This window comes from Epinephelus fuscoguttatus, linkage group LG23 (genome assembly GCF_011397635.1).
Source record: "Epinephelus fuscoguttatus linkage group LG23, E.fuscoguttatus.final_Chr_v1".
Lineage (NCBI taxonomy): Eukaryota > Metazoa > Chordata > Actinopteri > Perciformes > Serranidae > Epinephelus > Epinephelus fuscoguttatus.
Window position 1 is genome coordinate 30776624 of NC_064774.1, and position 21674 is coordinate 30798297.

At 40.2% G+C, this 21674-nt stretch overlaps 1 protein-coding gene across 1 annotated transcript in view; it reads right to left on the reverse strand.

Annotated features, from left to right (window-relative positions):
• The window catches only part of adam19a (ADAM metallopeptidase domain 19a), a 275264-nt gene that overhangs the window by 145787 nt on the left and 107803 nt on the right, over nt 1-21674 (reverse strand). Inside the window, exon 3 of the mRNA XM_049568017.1 lies at nt 6590-6666. Coding sequence (XP_049423974.1) covers nt 6590-6666 — 77 coding nt within the window. The remainder of the gene's footprint in view (nt 1-6589; nt 6667-21674) is intronic.

The window sequence follows — 21674 nt, forward strand, 5'->3', positions numbered from 1 at the left end:
TACTGCAGTGTACTTGATTTGCTGATGTTTCCAGTGTACTTACAAAAAACCCGCTAAGTATGTCATAAACAACTGGGACCCAGTTAATCTTCACTGTATGCAAGTGGTTGTTTCAGTATATTACTCAGTACATCAGTTGGAACCAGTGGCACGATGGCCAAACATTTACAGACAAACTGCCACCACATTCTAAGTCATATGTCTGTTATGGCTACTTCTGCCAGCACAGGCATGTCGAGCCTTACGTCAGCTGGCATTCCACGACCCACACACACACACACACACACACACACTCAATCTATTCCCAGGATCTGTGTGTAGGTCAGCTGCCCCTCCAGCACAATCCCAGCTCATTCTCATTCCATCCATCTCTCCTCCTCCTCCCTCATGTCTGTTTAAACTACTTGAAATGAAGAAGTCACGCTAAGACCAGTCTATCAGTTTGATTTAGCACTTTTCACATATGATTCACTTGAATGTCTCCAGTGCTGAGGAGAGGAAAGCAATGGACAGCAGATTCTGAAGGTTAGAAAGAAGAACAAAAGATGACAGAACAAGCTTCCTCTTAAATAATGCAGCATCTTGAGTATCACTTGGTGAACTGTAGGACTTGACAATATATCAATATTATATCGATATCATGATATGTGACTAAATATTATCTTGGATATTGTAATATCCTAAGTCTTTTCCTGGTTTTAAAGGCCAGATTACAGAAAAGTGATGTCCTCTCCTGAACATACCAGACTGTGCTGTTGTTCTACACCCGCAATACTTATGGTGATTTAACAAAAATGTAGCTGTGTAAATATATTGTGAAAGCACCAATAGTCAACCCTTCAATATCATTGCAATATCAAGGTATTTGGTAAAAAAATATGGTTCTATTAGATTTTAACTATAATATATAATATAGCTACTAAGGATAGACCGATACATCGGCCGGCTGATATATCGGGCCGATATTTGAGTTTTTTACTTGTATCGGCATTGGCCGATACGTGCGTGGGTTCGTGGATTTATTTTTCCCTGGCACTTTTTTTCATTTGAAAATATGTGGTTAAGTTGAACAAAGCTGTTGAATCCTACTGTGTACAGTAGTTGTTTTATTTATGCTTCAGCTTAAATATTGTTTATTTTATAAAGACATTGCTGGAAGATTTAAGAGCACTGAACTCTTTTTTTTATTTGAATGTATGATAATAATAATAATAATAATAATATTCTACCTGTTCTACCTCAACTTTCCATCTTGTTTTAGTATTTTTACTGTTCAATAAATGTTTCTTATTTTAGCAGTATCGGCCCCAAATATCGGCTCAAGAAAATCGGCAGTCCATAATCGGTTATCGGCTAAGGGTGATGGAAAAAAATCGGTATCGGCATCGGCCCTAAAAAATCCATATTGGTCTATCCCTAATAGCTACTCTTCAGTTTACTAGTATAACTTTCACTGTGCAGTAGCAAAACAAAGCTCATAAGGTATTTATGCTACACTGGTAAGCTAGCAGCCGCTGCTATGTACTGCACACTACCTGGGTTAGGTGGGAGCGCCCTTTGCGTTGTTGTTGTTAGCGGCGTCAGCATGACTCATGGTGCTAACATAGTAAACAATAAAGGGTACCGAAAAAGCGGCGTCACTGGCTAGCTCCTGCCAAGGCTAGCTAACTAGATGAGATCAATGGGCAGGCAAGGGGCACCATTTTCTGCATGTTAACATGGCTAGCCAGCTGTCTGTCTGCAAAGCCAACAGAATATATAGCTAATAAAGGCAAGACATTAACAACACAAAATGTCACTACCTCTAAATGGATAGCGCTTTGAAATGTGCCGCTAAAGCTAAAGCACACTTTTCATTGTGATGAGAAACCTTTCACAATATGAGAAAGGCCAACATTTTTCTCAGTATGAAATAGCTGATAAGTCATACATGATATTTATGACTATGTGGGTATTTCTTTAATCACAAGACATGTTTCTGTCCTTACAGAGACATGATTTAATTTGTTTATTATAACGTGTACTCTCATTATAACATGAACAAGGAGATATTTTGTTGCAATGACAAGATATAAGGCTATTCTTCCTAATAGCACGATGCTTTGTTTTGATAAAGAGAGTTCTATTTGTATGCTGAGACATTTTTTCTTTACATATATTACCTACTATATTTTGTTGTGCTGGGTTCAGATATTGTTAATTGTGACATATTTTAACATTATACCATAATATGACAAGGTGGGTTGTTGTTATGAGGCAATAGTTTAATTATTAAGACATTTTTCCCTCAAATAACAAGATGCTTTGTTAGAATTTCATAATGTTTTTATCACAATTTAAAAAGACATTTTTTCTGTCAATGAAATTCTTTTCTGTAACAATTAGTTGCTGTTCTCATTTTTCCTCCTTATCACACTCTGCTGTGATAACAAGAAACATTTATCATAATAACAATAATGCTAATAATAAAGAGATGCTTTATACTTTTTCACTATAATGCAATACATTTTTCTTATAACAAAGTACTGATGATGACTGATAACTGTTATTTTAATGAGATATTCTTTGCCCTTACAGTGACATACTTTGTGATAACTACAATACAGTTTTTTTATAATGTGATACCTATGTGATTATAATGAGATGAAGAGCTTGTTCTCCATATAACAAGATACTTTGTCATAATAACATGATACTTTTATCATTCTATTGTCATATGTTTTCTCCGTACATTGGATTCTTTTGTCTTTTTTCTCCTAGAAGACACTTTATTGTGATAACAATACATGTTTATGATTGTATGATGTTTTCTCTTTTAAATGGCATGCTTTGTTGTAAAAATAGATCCTTATAATTGTATCGTCCTGACTCCTGACAGCAAAACCCTTTTCCGCTATAACAAGATATTTATTCTTGTTTTTAATCAGATCATTATGTAATATTTATCTTGTTTTATTGGAACCAGATATAGTTTCTCCTCCTTTTATAAGAGTAGAAGTAATGAACTTGGCCTTCAAACACTCTGGCCAAGTTCCAGTCCTGTCCCAGTGGAAGAGGCCCAGTAGATAAAATAAACTCAGTTTCCAGTAACATTCCCAGTAACTCCTCCATCAGCAGAGGGACTGCCTCCCTAGAATGTGTCCCTCTTTCTCTGACCTACATTCGCTGGTCCAGACCAAACTTGTGTGCTTCACTGGGACTGCTGGTTTAAAATAAGCACAGACTGCCAACTGGCTGTCCTGTATCACACAGCGGGGCTCCCTGGCCCAGAGTCAGTGTACCGTCACCAGTTTCCCTCTCCTCTCCTTCTCATTCATCACTGCCTGTCTGTTTCATGTATGCCACCATTGTCTCAGGGCCTCTTGTTTTACTGTGGGCCTGCCTAACTGTCTGTGTCCGTTCCTCCGTTTGTCTTCTCTTATTCCAAGTCATCAATCTGTTTCCAAGCAACTGAAATCCTATGCATCCAGTATGTGTACGCTGCCTTTTACGGACTCATTCAAGCACCTCACACTTGCTTTTAAAACCACACACCTGCAGTGCAGCGCTTCCCACGTTCTTTCACAACAAGCTAACAATCACTGTGACAAAAGGACAATTCAAATTTGAATACAACAGCAATGTGTCAGTGTTAAACTGACACACACTGACGCCGCAGACAGCTGTGACGGGGGACTTAAAGTAGCTCTCTAAAAAAGTATGATCCTATATGTAAAATAACAAGTACCTTTAAGGATCTCACGTGCCGAACTGTTTGTTTTTTTAATGTTGTATTTTAACCCTGTGACATACTCTACAGAAAACATTAAATAACTTTGGGACCACTTATGATAGAAATGAGCTTTTAAGTGTTTCTGAACCGTGAGATTTCCAGATTCCTGAGGCAATGGTGCCTTTACAACAATCAGAGCGGATTCACAGTTCTTTTAAAATATATTTTCCAGCCTTCTTAAAGAGTAAAAATCAAAAACCCCAAAAGATAAGGTTTCGTCCAAAATCTCAAGAATGAGTGAAATAAATGTTTACATAATCAACCAATTTAAAAGTTGTATCACATTTTGTTCCTGAAATCCACCCTGAATCCAGTCTTCTGTTTGGATCAGGATCATCCTGAGTTTTGGGATCAAAGGTATCCCGATCTCACTAACAACTTCTGAACTGCTCATATTGAGGGTTTCATCCAGATCAAAACCAAAGCTGGATGACATGATCCATTCCAATTCATAATCCTTTTTTCTTTTGAACAACCCATTTTTAAGATTTGATCCAAAATCTGATCAAAATAATTCTGAGCAGCTGGGCCAAGAGCTCTAAGGCTGCCTTTACACTACCATGTCTTGATGCCCAATTCCGATTTGTTGCCTATATCCGATTTTTCCTGACTGCTGTTTACATGTTCTGTTTACATGTTCTATTCACCTTATTTTTCACAGACACACGGAGGCAAAACAGAACACAGGCAGCTTCCAGTTTTTTGTGCGACACTTCGGGGTCCAGCACTCTTGACCACTGTGTAAATGTCCCACGGTATTTGACATTACTGCGTGCATGGAAATATTTACATTATTGAAAGCAATTTTAAAGACTAACTTTAAATATTTGAAGTTAATCGTTAAAGAATAAATCACCTGGAAATCTGGCGCTGCTCCACATAATTTAAAAGGTAACTTAGCCTACACAGAGCAGTGGAAATGTCCGTGCAGCTGCAGACGGGTGCAGCTGGATGATAGGGCATGGATACATGCTGATTCGGGTGCTATCAGAGCCAATCCGCGCATCACTATGGCTTAATAATCAACTCAGTCAATAAAAACAACCTTTCCTGTGCTAGGAGTGTATGTCACTGACAGAAAGAAAGAAAGAAATATATAAAAAAAAAGATAGAAAAGCAACGTACACCTCACATATTTATTTCACAGTTGTGCACACGTTTGGCTGGCATGCAGAAGCACCGTCTGTATGTCTGTGTGTCGAGGGTGCGAGCCGCAGCTTCAGCTTCTCAGGTAGAGAGGCTGTGTAGCCCGGTGTGTTTTTTCGCTGATTCGGTTCTGCGGGTTCTCTGCTGGTACACTGGAGACGGGGATCAAGCAGTTTGTCTCACTCGGGATAGATTGTGCTTTTCTTGGTTCATAGTTTTTGATTGACATGCGATTTATTCGGCTTTCCTTCCTTTCCCTCGCTCATGAGCATGTCATCAAAATGCGCTGTTGTCGCATTATTCATGACGTACGATGTGGATTGCCAGGAAATGTCCGATCTGTCTGTTTAGATTACAGACCTATTGGCAGATATCTGATTCATATCCGATATATTTCCACATATGAAGGAGGCCTGAATCTGATCTGACAATATCCAATATCATGCATTTTTTTTCCCTGTTTACACGTTCACGTTACAGATCCGATCTGTGTTGCTTGAGAGGAAAAAATCGGAATTGGGTCACTTGAACCATGTAATGTAAAGTAGGCCTAATTAGAGGTCAACAAAAAGGGGTGTTATGTTTTGATAATTCCTATGAAGATTTCCCAACAGTTTTTATCCAAAAAAAGGCCAGCTTTACAGTAATGTTACACTGTCGAGTTGTGGTCCTTATACTGTGAAATAGATGAGGGTGTCCATTTTGATTATGAGCTTCTCTCCTCACTAAACATAAAAGTCTGCACTTAATTAGTGTAACTAGACATCCCTAATGAAATCGTCACGAGTAGTGTTGTGAGGGTGTGTTTGGTCAGGAGTCTCTGCTCAACAGAGGGGAAGTGTTCAGACATGTTCTCTCCCCCTCGGGGCTGTATGAGCATGTTCAGTGGTCCACCTTGGGAGTCACGGCACGTCTCTGGCTAATGTGCACGCACCAGACAGAGCTCCCCATGATGTTATCACAGGAACATCATAACCTATGCCAGCCTTCTACCCTGCTCCACGTGCCCTCCATGAAACCCAAGGCTCATTCTGATTAGCCTCGCTTCTCTTTGTGCCCTGAGGTGTGTCACTCACACATTCCCTGCTCCCATTACAATGGAGCAAATAACTAAAGCTGTGATTCAAGAGCATGTCATATTTATCTCTGTCGAGGCAAATATGAGAGGATTCCAATTCCATTAGTTGAAACCATGACTAAACTATCACAGTCATGGACGAGCAACTGTCCATGACCATCAAATAATGCACCTAATGGAACTTTAGCGTTCTTTTTCAGCATCAGTGATTCCCAAAGCTGTCTGTGCTGACCCATTGACCTAACAAAATTCTCAGTATTCTGAACATGTTCTTTATAAAATAAGAGCTCAAAGCTTGTTGCTTCAGGGTTATTGGGCTATAAATGCTATTGGCACTAGCACATAAAGCCATCCATTCAATCTTTATTATGCTTTCAAGATGTGGAAATATTTCTGCACTTTTGGTAAAGCACAGACCCATGGAAAATTCAAGACGGAGCTGAGAGAAGAGGCACAAAGGCAGCTTTCTGATATCTCTCTCTATTATCACTTCACTACATTCACCCAATTAATTCCTCTTCTCAGGTGGAAGACAGAGGAGGTTATTAAAGGTGCTGAGGCAGGAAGGATGGTAGGAGAGGAAGGATACTCACTGATTACGTTCCACTTGTAGCACCAGTTGGAGGTCGTTGGATGAGAGCGCTATTTCCCCTCTGACTGGGTACACTTCCTGTTGGGTTAACAAGAGAGATCAGATCATGTTATAGCAGAAGGACTCACCAGTAACACTTTTTGCTTAAAGTGCGTTTAAAAGCGTCAAAGTGCATTTACAGCAGCATTTTGACTGAGTGTTCAGCCTGCAGGTAACACAGTCAACAAGTTGCCCGTAGCCTGTTAATTTCAAGCTGAGCGGCCATGAAACCTGAGTGAAAAATAAATGCATCTGACACATTCCCTAAAATGTGCTGTAGAAGAAATGCTTTTCTGGTATATATTTCAGAGATGTGGGAATACGAATTCAAAATGCAAACTGATTATGGATGCAACTAACCTTTTTTATTTATTATTTTATCATTTGAAATTTATTATATTATCTATATGGGGTTGAAGCCCAAATGGTTGAAACTCTATTGTTGCTGTGCTGGTTCCTGAAGGGGCAGAATCATTTTGAGTTTGTGCTGGTTTATTATCAGACACCTTAAATTGCCATGAGCTGGAATGTCTAAACATGAACTTTGGCCCTTTAACTGGAAATGATATGAAAATGCTTCCCTAGAAATATCACCCACTTGGCCTTGGGACGCACATGTCCACCTGAGTTTTGACATCTCCTCCTAAACTTTAAGTCCGATTTGTCCCAAATTTTAGTGGAACATTATTGGACCCAGCTTGTCAAAAGTTGCATAAAGCTTGTTGATGTCTCACTGCATTTTTAAAATACTGACCAATGAACTTCACAAGCATGCTCAGCACGCAAACAAACCTAATTCCACAACTGTTAGGCTAATCATCAGGAAACTTGCAGAGTATGTCCAAATACATAGCTAAAATGCACACTGAACATTTCATTCAAATCAACCACAATCGTTATTGATGCACAAAACAGGCATGACATAACACAAAGCAGACCATAAATTAGACATCATTTGTCCAATCATTGCGAAACTTGCAGGATATGTTTCAGAACAATGTTGAACCATGTGTGGAAAATTATTTTGAAATTGCTCAATAGGAGGCGCCACCACTTCTAAACAAGTGCACTGCCCCTGTGCAAAATTTTGCTATAAATCAATGATAGTTTATCCAAACCAACAAACTTGGTGATTATTTTTAATTAAGCTGCTCAAGTCATGCTGGCTTGAATGTTTATTTACTTCCTCAATTACTTTATCTATTTTTTGGACAATTTTAAATGACTAGTCAAACAATACCCATCACCACTTCTCAGAGGCTCAGATAATGTCTTGCAATTGGTTGTTTTGTCCAAACAAAAGCCTCAACTCCCAATAGTGGCCTTCAGTGGCTGTGGTGTTTATAATACCACAAATTAAGAAGGAGATTTAAGAAGGAGAGAAATTTCACAGTAAATACATAAACTTTAAAGGAGCTATATGTAAGAAATCTAAAGCAAATAGTCATAAAATCCTCCTAATATGTCACAGAATAATATTAATATAACATACTGATCTCACCAACAACAATAGTACAACCAGAATATTCTTATTTAAAACATTTTTTACGGTCTGCAAATCATGTTTATGTTTTGAATTTGTGTTTTGGCCTGTTGCGCCACCCACCAGCGTCTACCAGTCATGCAGTCAATAGAGTCTCAGCATCAGTTACAGTTACGACTGAGCTACAATGGCTGATGGTGCGACTAAACCCAAACGAGGCAAAGCGAGGGTCTATATAGGAGATGCTTTTGAACGGTGGAGACGGTTGAAAGCGGAGAAGAATTTGAAATCGGATGTCGAAGTGGCTACTTCTCCTCGACAGGTAAGCTTTAGCCAAAGTTGGCTAACTAGCATCATAGCTAGACAGGGATGGACATTTCGAATACTTTCAACTGTTATTCATTTTCGATAATACATTGTAGCCTATGTGCAGGTGGGTCATCAACCCGACTGATTTTTTTGAGAAACAAACGTTAGCAGCACGGCAAGCAGCATTAGCAGTGTCCCGGTACATAGCATTAGCAGCCGGCTCCTCCTCAGCTGTATCCCGGCAGCAGCGTTAGCAGCAGAGAAGCTGGACTTGCTTGAACGGTCCGCTGGAAAACCGAAGATGAAGGAAGCGGCGACGCGGCCCCTGCCACGGCAGCCGCCCGTGGGCAAACAAATCACCCCCAATTTCCACCAGATGCGTGTTGGTTGCGTCTGCGCTCCAGCACGGCAGCGGAGCCGATAGGATTCAATTCTAGTCAATGTGTGTGTTTCCACCGGCTGCGGCTGTGCTGCATCCCGGCTCTGTCTCAGCTGCGGCACTCTGGAGCCCTCCGCAACAGATACACAGGACTTCTATTTTTGCCGGACGCCGGAGCACACCGCAGCAATTCAGCACAGAGCAGCAACCTCTAATCTGTAGGAGAGGGGGGGCGGACTCGCTGCAGTATTTTGATTTTGAGTGCAGTAACCGTTTTGGCCACATTCTTACATACAACGCCTTTAAATACACTAGAGCCCACCACAGTGCTCTGCAGGGGGTCAACCATGTAATGGCAACACTTCTAAATCACCATTAACACATCTTTGGCAGTTTTGTACTTATGTGTCTGAACTTATGTTTACATAACAACTATATCATTCAGCTCTGAACAAGCAAGCCAACAAAAAATGCAGAGCCAGTTCCCTGTTAGGAGGTAGTGTCCTGGTTTGTTAATTACAACTCAAACCTCATACATACCAGCCTTGTGTCTTTGTCTTTGACTGAGGAAGATTTCTGAAGATTCACAGACTCAAAACTCTGAGTCTATGTCATGTTATACAACGTTCTGTACATGGCCACAGATTGGTTGTTCTGAGAGGAACATTCAAAGATTTTTATGTCCAAACGGTAGAGATGTTGACCAGATGCTGACGCTAGAGAAAACTGCTCTCAAAATCATTAGGATTCTATGAAGCATAAATATCCTCAGTAAACTGGTCATCTTTCCAGTTGCTGTCAGAATATCTCGCTATGAACTAAAGTGTTGGAAATATTGATATTTTGTTTTCTGTTCCTAATCTAAAATTATGACACTCAGATGTTTTACCTCTGACCAACGCTGACTGTGATACAAACCATATGGAGATATATTTCATTATAACTCGTCCATCTGGTTTGAATTATGAGAAACGCTTGAGCTCATTTTTCATTTCTATAAATAAACCTCAAGCTCACTTCTCTCACTGTTGGCAAGCATCTCTACAGAGAAAACAACAGTTTCATGCTCACTCTTTGGACACTGCAACAAGGGAAAAACAACTCCATTTACAAATTACATTTTTGTCTCTATTATTCAGGACAAAACATTATCAGGTGAAAAAAAAGTTTAAATGTCAATACAAATTACCCTCCATTGGTGTGTAATAGTGAAATTAACAGACAAATAGTGCTGTGAAAACTAATCAACAGAAAAACAATCTACAACTATTTTAACTGATTATTCATTTAGTTATTTTTCAAGCAAAAAGCCTAAAACACATTGGTTCTAGCCTCTCAGATGTGAGCATGTGCCGCTTTTATTTGTCCTATGTGACAGCAAATGTTATGTTTGAATTTTTGGCCACCGGTCTGATAAAACAAGACATTTGATGACATTAACTTGGCCTTTAGGAAACTTTAATAAGCATTTTTTAAACTATTAGCTGACATTTAGAATACAAAACATTTGATTGACTGATCGAGAAAGTAATTAGCAACTCTATCCTTAATGAAAACTAGAATTACCGCTTTGCAGTTGTATGCCACTGCGGACAAGTCAAGTCAAGTCTGTGAAAACATGGACACACAGATGATCAATACAATCAGCACAGTTTCAAGGTGGGCACCCAAGATAAATGTTGACAATTCAGTATCTGACCAAGTTATGACGTTAAATAATGCCCCCCCCAAAAAAGCATTTTTACAGAACAATATGATGTCACAGAGAAGTTAACCTCCGACCTTTTGAATATTAAACGTCATCACTTCCTCATTTTACTCTATTAGACATTTGTGTGAAATTTGTCATAATTGGCATATAAATTCTTGAGTTATGGCCAAAAACATGTTTTGTTAGGTCACAGTGACCTTGACCTTCGACTACCAGATTTGTTCTTGAGCCCAAGTGGATGTTTGTGCCAAATTTGACGAAAGTACCTCCAGGCTTTCTTGAGTTATTGTGTCACGAGAATGAGACCAATGCAAGGTCACAGTGACCTTGACCACTGACCACAAATATTTAAACACTTCATCATTGAGTTGAAACTTTGTGCTCGATTTTAAGAAATTCCCTCTGGGCAATTTTGAGATATTGCATTCCCAAGAATGGAAGGGATGGACAGACAACCTGAAAATGCCTCTGGCCACAGCTATCAAAAGAGGCAGATGATTGTTAGTTGCAGCCTTCAATGCAAGCTGATTGCTCATTGGGTGAGCAGCTAACTGTGCAGCAGAAAAAAACTCTTTTAGATGAGTAAACAGTCATCACTTTCTGAGGCACTATGATGAGGCCACAACACTCTCTTATCTGGGCCATCAGACACTGTAATGACTGTTATGTAATGTCGACACAAGTACCAGCAACTTGAATAAATCATATTCAAATGATGAAATTATTTTGTGTTGTATTGTTTTTTTTGCAGGTTGAGTAACAGCAGCTCTCCAAAATCATACTGATCTGAAGACAGTTGTGAAATCCTACCTGTAAAGAATATGTCTACAAAGTTAAAGACTTTGTGCACTCATTCTCAGACAAAAGAACCCTTTGTGTTGATCCTAGAAGTGAAATTATGCGTTCCCATGTAAAACTGTTTCTATGCAAATGCAGTGTTAGACCTGAAAACAATTATCTGTGCTGCATTCTGCTTTTCCACTAACAGGGTTTGCTTTAAGGAGACTGCAGCACCACAGCTGACAAGAGTCTGAAACACCATAAACTCTTTACAAGCACCATGAAATCATTACACTTGTCTCCACTGAGAAAATCTTTTGCCAAAAAAAAGAGAGCGTAAGAGTGTGTGTCTCTGTCAGAGTGATCTGAAGTGACACTACATGTCTGCCAGTCCTACAACAGTATCAAAGAGACAGTTTCCTATAGTGTTACAACATGCTAGGAGCACAGTCGGGCTGGTGTGTTTGATGGCACTGTGAGCATGTGGCCATCAGTGAACCGTACGTCCCACTCTGTGTGTTCTGTCAGTCACCAGCAGCTGCTGTCATGTCATATTTAAATCCTGTAGACAAGTGGAATCGTGGGCAACCCAACTCCCAAATCGGACACATTTAAACTCAGTGAAACTGACAGATTGACACCGAAAGACATATTTGACCCCAGTGTTACTGCAGTACAAATGACATTTTCAGATGACTTTCAATTTAAATTAGCAACTCGTGTTGTGAAATGAAAAGTAGGAATGGGTGCTTCTGTTTCTGAACAAGAAAATCATTTCTTTAAGGCTGAATGTATTTATTTTTATTTTTTTATTTGCATCGATTCCAGCTGTTCCTCTCCTAGTACTGCATCACTGAGCACTTGTAGCTCCATAAAAAAATAGTTAGATCATCTTTGAATGACACTGAAGTGGTTCTGTGCCACTTGTGTCGTTTTAGTTTTGCTGAACCTCATTTAGTAATAAATCAACCTGACATAAATAAACACTAGGGTTTGTAAGCAGGGTTTGTAGAATCCTTTTTGTTTTGCAAAAGGGTTGCTGAGGCAGACTGATGGAAATCAATCACTGATTATTGTGCATTCCTGTGGCCCGTGGGAAATAAAATTGATTCAAATATGTATTTCAAATTTTTTTTTGCACATTTTTAATTGAGTTCTTTAATCGAGAATCAATTTAATTCAAATCCAACTACCTTATTTCAATCTTTGTAAAGGGGAAGAAGTTATTGTTGCAATCTGTGAGCAACATGACATCATATCTGTTTCAAGAAAAAACAAAGCTGAAGCAAATGAGAAAATAGCTGCACACAAACACCGCTGTGTCTTCACTAGCAAGATCTTTATTGCCACAGAATACAAAGCAATTAAAGAAGCCAGGTCCTCCACATAGTGTTTTTTCTTTTTTTTTCTCATCTGTCTTTTTTCATGTCTGCCTAATGTTGTGTTCACACCAGGCACAAGTAAAACAACTCACACGAGTGAAGTCCAAGTAAAGTCGATGTAAAGATGCAGTAAGACACGATGCAAATAATGTGAAATGCGCAAATGAAGTGAGCGGCACAATTCCGCATCACAAGATTTGAAAAATCAGAACTTTAGCGACCACTTCTCGCCACAATTGCCAATCAGCACTGACATCCTCTAGGGACGTGTGACACAGAGGACGTACCGGCAAAAGTTAAGAGTTATTCAAACGAATGAAGCGACTCAACACAAAATATTCTATTGTTCAAACTTGCATGAGTAAGTACCGTTGTAAGCTTATTGTTACCTGTGTATTCAACCCTCTGTTTATGTAGCGTTGTATTAATTACCAAGGTACCATTAATGTCAAGATATTCTTGTAACAGAAACAAAACTCATGCACAGTGCATCCTTAACAAGTAGCACTGGAGGCGTTTTTTTATGAAGTGCTTGGATAAAGAGCTCCCAGTGCCCTGCCACCACTTTTCTGTTGAGGAAAAACACTACAGGGACACAGGCCATTACTGGATATAATTTCAGTTCTACAAGAGTGCGAGAACGGCAAGGAGAAGAAAGAGGGAGTGAGACGGCACCTGAACTACATATGTGACCCATGACCAGATTTACATAGCTTTATAGAAACGTAGTGCAACAAGGAAACAGACATTTTATACATGTGACATAAGCTATATAAGGCAGACCTGCTGATGTTCATTTAGCTGGGCTGGACCTGTTTATATGAGTCAGCCATCACTCTATTTCTCACCGTTAGTAGCCAGAGACTTCATACACTTCACTGATAAACCAGGTACCATAAAACTTCTATTAACAGCCTGGGCTTTTATTTGCTTAAATCACTGAACTTTTATATGGGACAGGCCTTTAACTCCTTTCACACAAAACTGTTGCTCAGCAAAGATTGGGAAATACAATCAAACTGATTCCTCCCACAGTCCAAAGACATGTAGGTTAGGGTAACTGATGACTCTAAATTGGCCGTAGGTATAAATGGAGTGTGAAAGGTTCTCTGTCTCTACAGTATATGTCAGCCCTGTTGTCATCTGGTGACCTGTCCAGGGTTTACCCCACCTCTTGCCCAATGTCAGCTGGGATAAGCTCCAGCCCTCCCCCAGCCCTTAACAGGATAATGGATGGATGAATCAATGGATATCAAATCAGCACCAAAGTATCATGACAGTATGGAATCAGGAGATACGCATGTCATCCCAGCTGTAGTGCCTATGCATATTGAACACCAACTTTCTTGTTTATGTTGGGAGTTCGTAATTACAACTTCCTCTAAACACTTTGAGAAATGAGGCCCCAAGTTTAAGTGTTGAGAGAAGAAAAACAGTCCCAAGGACTAAAGGGCAAACCCTACATAGTAATGTCATTTTTATCTTTATTAAAGTCTGAGTTCAGAGAAATTGTTCACTACATTACAATACAACCATCAAGTGGGATTAACTGAGAGATGCCAGCTCTTATCTGTATTCACTCCTCTATCTAACTCCCATCTCTGAGCAAGGCTCCAAACAAAACAACCCATTGTGAATTCAAGACCATTCTTTCCCACATCATTAAACTTGTCATTCCAACATCGAGTGACACATGCTCAGCTGATGCACTTCCACTTCTCTTGCTTCATTTCCAGCTGTTTAGTTGTGAAACTTCCACTGCTCCGGCTGAACGACCTCGATAGGTCACAGCAGAGTCACAGTAGGTGGTGAGTGGGAAGTGAGAAAAGGGGGACAAAGTGAGAAGGGAGAGCACTGGTGACAGCCAGTAGTAAGAGTGTAAAGATTAACATAAAGAAAGGGCGAAGGTAGGAAAGTGTGAACTGTCAAGAAGGCAATAAATTGGACAAGAAGAGGTCTTAAAGGCCTCAGTATGCTTCAGACAAAGTGCTTGTTAGAACATCTGACAGTGTCCGAGACACCTTTCAGATCAGAGGCTATGTGCGGCAATATCTGTAACTTTCTGAAACAGACAATCCGACAATCATGCCAACTTCACAGAATGACTCGCCAGGTGTGTAAAGGTGGAAGAATCGGCAGGGTTTGAACCTTTCTCTCAAGTTCTCTTAAGCAGCATTTTTACCAAACACTTTTAGCATAGTACCCTTAGAACCTATATGTAACCCACAAAGACATGTCTTTACCCTAGATCTGATCTGTAACAATGATAAAATAAAGGAAACCAAAACCTTGTGTGTTCTTTCTTCTCTATATTTGGCTATTAACTACAAAAAGGAGATAAGCCTTGTTTCAGAAAAGGCTGCAGGCAGCAGCAAAGAATGCTGCTGGAAAAACCAAGAGAGTTTGGGAAATGCTAAAGTGCTGCTTTGGTGTCAGCAAAACAATTGTGTCTCTCTAGATCAATCAACAGACTGCAATGCTCCACCTTTTAGTATTGAATCGACATGCTGGGTAACTCAAAAACAGGGTAACAAAAGAAAAAGGGGCACATAATGGAACAATTCTATTGTCACCATTCCGAACCTTTGACAATGCAAACTGAACTGGACTTGACTGAAAAGCTTGGTGGAAATCGGGTTGTTTTGGGTTTTTTTTTTTTTTTTTACAATTCTAATTACTTAGGTCACTGTTTGTTTGTGCAACAGAAAGCAAACCATGAATGCTTTCGAGGACTGTCTGAAAGTGTGCAATTTTATTCACAAATTTAAAAAAAATTGTACCACCTTGCCCCTCTTGTCATCCCACAAATGATCATGGTGGGAACAGTTTTGTCTTAAGACATGGTTGGGCAATGCACAGTATGAACTAGTTTTCTGCCTTTGGCCAGGTGTGTGGAGGTGTAAAAGTGGGTAGGGTTTGAACTTGTTTATCATTCTTCACAAACTACTTCTGTCAAGTACGGTCAGACTGTCTAATAGTGCAACCATTACCCCCTTTCCCCGCAGATTCTGTGTCCACAGATACGTGTTGACTTCTCAATCTCTCTCCACAAATGTCTGTCGTCCAACCAAATCTGAAGGCATAAGTGTTTATGATGCATTCCATTAACACTGGGAAGTATGAATTTCCGAGAGTTCCCGGTTGCTAATTTCGGTTGGTACACCCCTGAAGTTCTTGTGTCTTGTGGAGTCAAGGTTCAATTGGAAGAACCTCACGAACCCTGACTCAAAATCCAAGATGACCACTCTGTGACATCAAAAGTAACTAAAGCCCTAGTAATATACAACACTTACATCTTATTTGTGTCCCACCAAGACAGTCATGCGCACAGGACTATGAAACTTCCATCTGTGAACATGCATGTATCCTCACATGACATTTCTTATGATATCTAACGAAATAGCACCCGCATATGACATTATTTTACTTAACATTATGTAGGTTACGTTTAGGCATGTGAAGTTACTTTGATTAAGTTTAGGAGAAGAAACATGGTGACAATGTATATTAACTCAAAGTTCACTTCATCTCACGTGGTACCGAACAGCTGTCTCCTGGGGGAAAGTCCTGTATTGCCAGACCCATCCACCACCCCATCCTGCATCCTTACATACCTTACTTTCAGTCTTTATGCTACTTGCGTCTTTACTCCTGTTGGCGTATTGGTCATGTGATTGCAGCCTTCACAATTACATGTATTTTATACAAATTGGCTTGCAGTACTTTCATAGGTATACATTAGAACAGCGCACAAAACTGGGGCCTGGGGCAAGTTGCTAATAGTGTTGTCGAGGATATCAATTTATCGGTACATATCGATTCTAACCTGGCTAACCTGGCTAGAACTGGTATTGCTAATAACAAGTTGGTTTTCTGGTGGTAGTGGAACACAGTCAACACAGATCCCACTTAGGAGGTAAATGGAATGCAGCATTGTATCCATTCCCAATGCCTAACCTTGAAAACAGGGGGAAAGGTCTGTCCTAGCCTCCTCCTGACTACAACCCACTACCTCCCAAACCCCCAGACCTTTCATCACTCCTTCAAGTTTGGCCATTAGAAATAGGTTTAAACATTTATCTTTCAGCTGTGGTCTGACATCAGTCATACAACCTCGTGGGTTTGATGCATACTGAGACCTTAAGGCAAAGGTTCCTGCTTTGAAACCTTGATTTGTGGATTCATATGCAGCAAAGAAGGAGTTAAGAGACATAGCTCTTCATCAGATTTCATCGTCTGCATGATTTTCTTGTTCAAAATATGCAGTGACTAGTAACTTTGCCTTGTGGGAAAGCATCTCCATTTCCTTTTCCACTTCACTGCCTGTCTTCATATCTGCAGGCTAACATCCCAGGGTCAATTCTTCAAAATGATTGGTTCAGAGGCTCTGCTTACTGAGTTTGTTGTGGGGGTATCTGCACATTTACTGATCAAACGGCTTCCAAATCCTCACATTCCCTCAGCCGCATTTGTCGATCTTTCACAGCAGCCACTGGTGTTTGTGCTCTGAGTGATTTGGGCTGCTACTCTTGATTTCTCGAGGTTACGGTTATACAGCTTTAATCTTCATCCTGCACCCCCACTGGCTTAAAGAGCAAATAAATGTACAACGTAAAGCTGCATCGAGTACACGCAAATTTAAACTGTGAAGTGACATGTTTGATCATGTTTCAATGTCACTCAATTTGGATTTTGTTAGTACACCACATCCTAAAGGGAGAGGAAGAAGATGAAAAATGGGCTGGGACGAGGAGGAGGGATGGAGAGTTTGAGAAGTCACTGGATAAGAAGTTAGAGAAGTCTGTTCAGAAGGCTCACTTGATGAAGAGAGACAGTTGGAGAGACACAAACAGACACCGAAAGAGAAACAGAAGGCGAGACTACAAAGAAACAGGAAAAGACAAATCAATGGTTAGAAACATCAGGAAAAGAGAAAAGAGGAAGCCAAAGAGACAGCACAAGAAAAGGAAAGTTGTTGAATTTGGTCGTGCCAGTGATGCTTATCTGCTTGGGGCTGTGGATAGACACAGAAAGAGATGAAGACAGCATCCATGCATCAGTTTGGAGCTCCAAGCCTGGGCCCTCTCTGTGCTCCAGTGAAGCTGAGCTAACACACACTGTGCCAGGGGAGGGCTTATTAGATGGATCAAAGCTTGTCTAATCTACATGCTAAGAATATGATGAGAGGGCCCTGACAATCCTCCCTTTCCTCCTGAGAGGTAGCGATTATCATACAGGGTTATGAACAGTAAACATACAAAGATGTGATGATGTATGCGCTCCTCAGGTCTTTGATGTGACTGTAGGTTGCCACAGTGACAATAACTATGCTCTATCATGGCTCAGCTCACGTATTACACAATGCCCGGCAACAGTTGTTTAATGACAGTCAGTGTGTGTTAATTTAATGACACAAGAACACACTCAAAGCTGCAGTTTTGTGCAATGGGCGACTATAACCGGCACTACAAGACTTTAGACAATTCGGGTTTAATACAACTTGGGTCTTGTTTCATACGTTTGGCCAACATTTCATTTCATTCAAAGTAATACCTGAAATGTGACAACATGGTGACATACAAATCAGTAAAGTCAGACGAGACAAACATGATTTCAGACTGTGCTACTCATGCTAGAGTTGATAGGTTGCTGCTGCTGGTTTGTAGCTATTTTACACCACCTGCGTTGGGTGGGATTACCGCCGGTAACACTGTCCCGATCCATGATGCCGTTGCAATCTCTGGATGCCATTAACAGTGGTAACTGCCAAATGAATGCCAAAGCTAGCTAGCTCCCGCCCAATTGATGCACAAAGCAGCCAAGGTTAACGTCAGCTAACCAGTGAAGACCAGAGGGTGGGCAGTGGCCACTATGTTTCCACATGTTAACACAGCTAGCCGCCTGTCTGTCAGCAAATCCAACAAAAAGTAAAATAAAAGGCAAAACATTCATCATAAATGTATTAAAATTTCAACACCTCTTAATGGATAGCACCTCTAAATGTGGCTCAATGGACTGATGAAAAAGAAGAGACCTTTTTAATTTTACTCCATTTCACTTTTTTTTTCTTATAAAATTAACAGGTTAGTTGTTGCTCAATTGGTGGCGTGCTACCAAAAGCAAAATGAACCAAAACTGACATCCCTACTCCCCACCAACAAAGAAGGATGGCTAACACGAACACAATGTCAGTCTAAAAATGAAATGATACACAGCGGCAATTCAGTGTCATTATCAGGGTAATGCACCCCTATTTCAGCCTCATATCTACGTCTTTAATGGCAGGAATAATGGGTGCAAAGACAGTTTGGAAAGTTTTCAGTCAATCAAAAACACCCAAGTTTGTCTACACGATGACATGATCATGATATTAAACAATTACCCCCCCTGTCTTTAAGCTGCTTGTTTTCTCCTTAGGATATCAGTAACATTCGATTGGTTTAACACTCACAGTAAAAGCAGTGGGCTGTTTTATTATTTTGCAAAGGAGGACCCAGAGGCCCTATGATTTCCACAATGCTGAAAACATGCATAGAATTATGGATTTTGTTAATAAAAATGGAATTGAAATGTGAAATGTAAAATATTGTGGAATTTGCAAAGATTCTGATGAAATTCATAAAAATCAGGGTTTTCCTTACTATTATTATTAGTTTTTGTTTTAACAGTGCCTAAGCCCAATGAACAGAAAAAAACTGCAATGTTTTGGTGTTGTTCACAGTAACACAGCTTCTGTCCTCTGCTTTGTGTGTTGGTGTTTCACTGAAAGCGAGGCTCAGTTCCCCGACACACCCTGGGTATGGAAGTTACATCAGGCCAGTAAATACAATCAGCCAGCTGATCAGGCCGGTGTTCGAAAAAGAAAAAAAAATCATTTCATTTAAATAGTTTTCCAGACATTGCTTCCCCAGCAATTTTACTACGTTTGCTCTTCTTGCCGAGACTTCGCTGTGCTCTGCCTGTGTTATCTGTGACTTCAGAGTCTGCTGGTTAAACCACAGAGATGCAAGTGACAGTCATTTCTTGCTCAAAGATGAATCAAATCCTGTCCTCCTGAGCTTCTTGGTGGCCCAGATCTGGTGTTTCTGCATCAAGCTAGCCATTACTCACATTTTTGTGGTCAAGCCAGCCGACACTAAAATTGGAGTTCCCTATATATTCAGACCTGTTAATGCACCGAAACAGCCAAGGATAAATATATGACTAGGTAAATAAAAAGTAAATACATATATGGAACTAAGAATAATTGCATTATATTCATGAGAAGTAAAAGCCCTTTCTCAAATCTCAGAAAAATGTAAACCAATTTTTATACCACCCTACATTCCTCACCACATCTGAACCCCTGAGCTTTAATTTGGTTCATTTTTTATTATATTTTTATCAAATCAACAGAAATTCAGAGAAGAAATGATACAGCTGTAAAACTGAAACACATTCAGGTAAGCTACATTGTATCAAACTGCATGTGGAAAAGGTTTTGTCAGTGCCATGTTTACTGAAAAAGCAAATGTTGAATCACATATCTGCTCAAATACCAAAATATTGGAAGGTAAATAAAAGGGGAAAAAAGGTTCCAGGATGGAGCTTCCCAGCTGCAGTGATGACTGACTGACTGTGAACCATTCACTACTTCCTTCCTTTTTTTTTTTGACTGTTTTTCTTATCGCAGTGAAACTAGGCCATGAAATCGTTGAAGGAGCTACAGTCGTCTCCGGTGCAATTTCTCCCGATCAGTCAAGCAGCGTGGAGAAGGGCCAGGAAAGGTGTGAGTGGATAGAGCTTTCCAGGAAGAGGCAATCACGCCTGAGACCCGAGAGGGCTTGGAGAGCGAGGGCGGAGGAGGACGGAGCGATGCTGAGGATGGAGGAAGAGGTATGAGAGCTGAGACAGGGGCTGCTGCTGTGGGCTGCTCGGGATGAAGTTGATTTGTTGCAGAAGAAAGGGTGCCCTGAATAAACGTATCCTCTGGTACTGAGCGAGTGTGTGTGTTCGTATGCAACTCGCTAAATGACATGAAGAGCCTCTATAATTAATCTATGTCAAATGTGCGTCAAAGCTGCTAAAATTAAACAAGTCTTGCTCTGAGAGGCAGAGGAGAGAAGCATGGAGAGGTGGAGGCGGGGGGCGGATGGGTATGGGCACATACAGCGAGGTACTTATTACTGTTCCCTTCAATCCCCCACTGTGCCAAAGTGGGGTGTCGACAGCTTCCAATGATCTGTCAGGCCGAAAAAACGATGGGAGCAAGGTATCAGTATTTCAACAGAATACCCATCACAACCATTTTGGTGTTGTTCAATTCTCAGAAACTGCAGGGCATTCTGTTTCCAATTCAGAAGAAAAACATGACAGAGCCTCATTTGGTTGATAAGAGGTAGGCTTAAAAGTGATATGTGTATGAATATCTGTTTTTCCACAGATTAAGGGATACACACTGTAAAACCAGTACAAGAGTACAAGAGTTAGTTCACGACCACAGATTCAAATCAAACTCCATGTAAAATTCATCAAAAATTAGACTGTAAAAAATCAATCTTTTCAAGTAACTGTGTTCCTGTTACTCTACAGTGTGTGCCTGAACAAATCATTTCTTCAAGCTCTCTACTTCATTTAAATAATTCCCATACTGAAAAAAGGCTCCTATTATACCCTGTCAAACACTACAATCTAATATGCATTTTTGTGTTAGGCATGCGTAGTATCCATATTTTATGCACAATGACAGCTAACAGCTAGCATCACTAACGTCACTTTACAATCTCTTTCAAAATTGTAAACACGAACGACTGAACTTGTTAAATGGGTTTAACAAGAGAGTTCAGTCGTTTCGGTCTCAGTGTGAGGATGTTGGTACTGTTTAATGGCTCAGTGTCGGATTTTAGCCTCTGCTGCTGTGTTAGGCAGACGCTGAACTGATCATTCACAAGGAGGAGTGTGTCTAAGGCACTATTTAGATGACAACGGTTTCTATAAAAACGATAAAGTCTGTCCTTTGCGTTT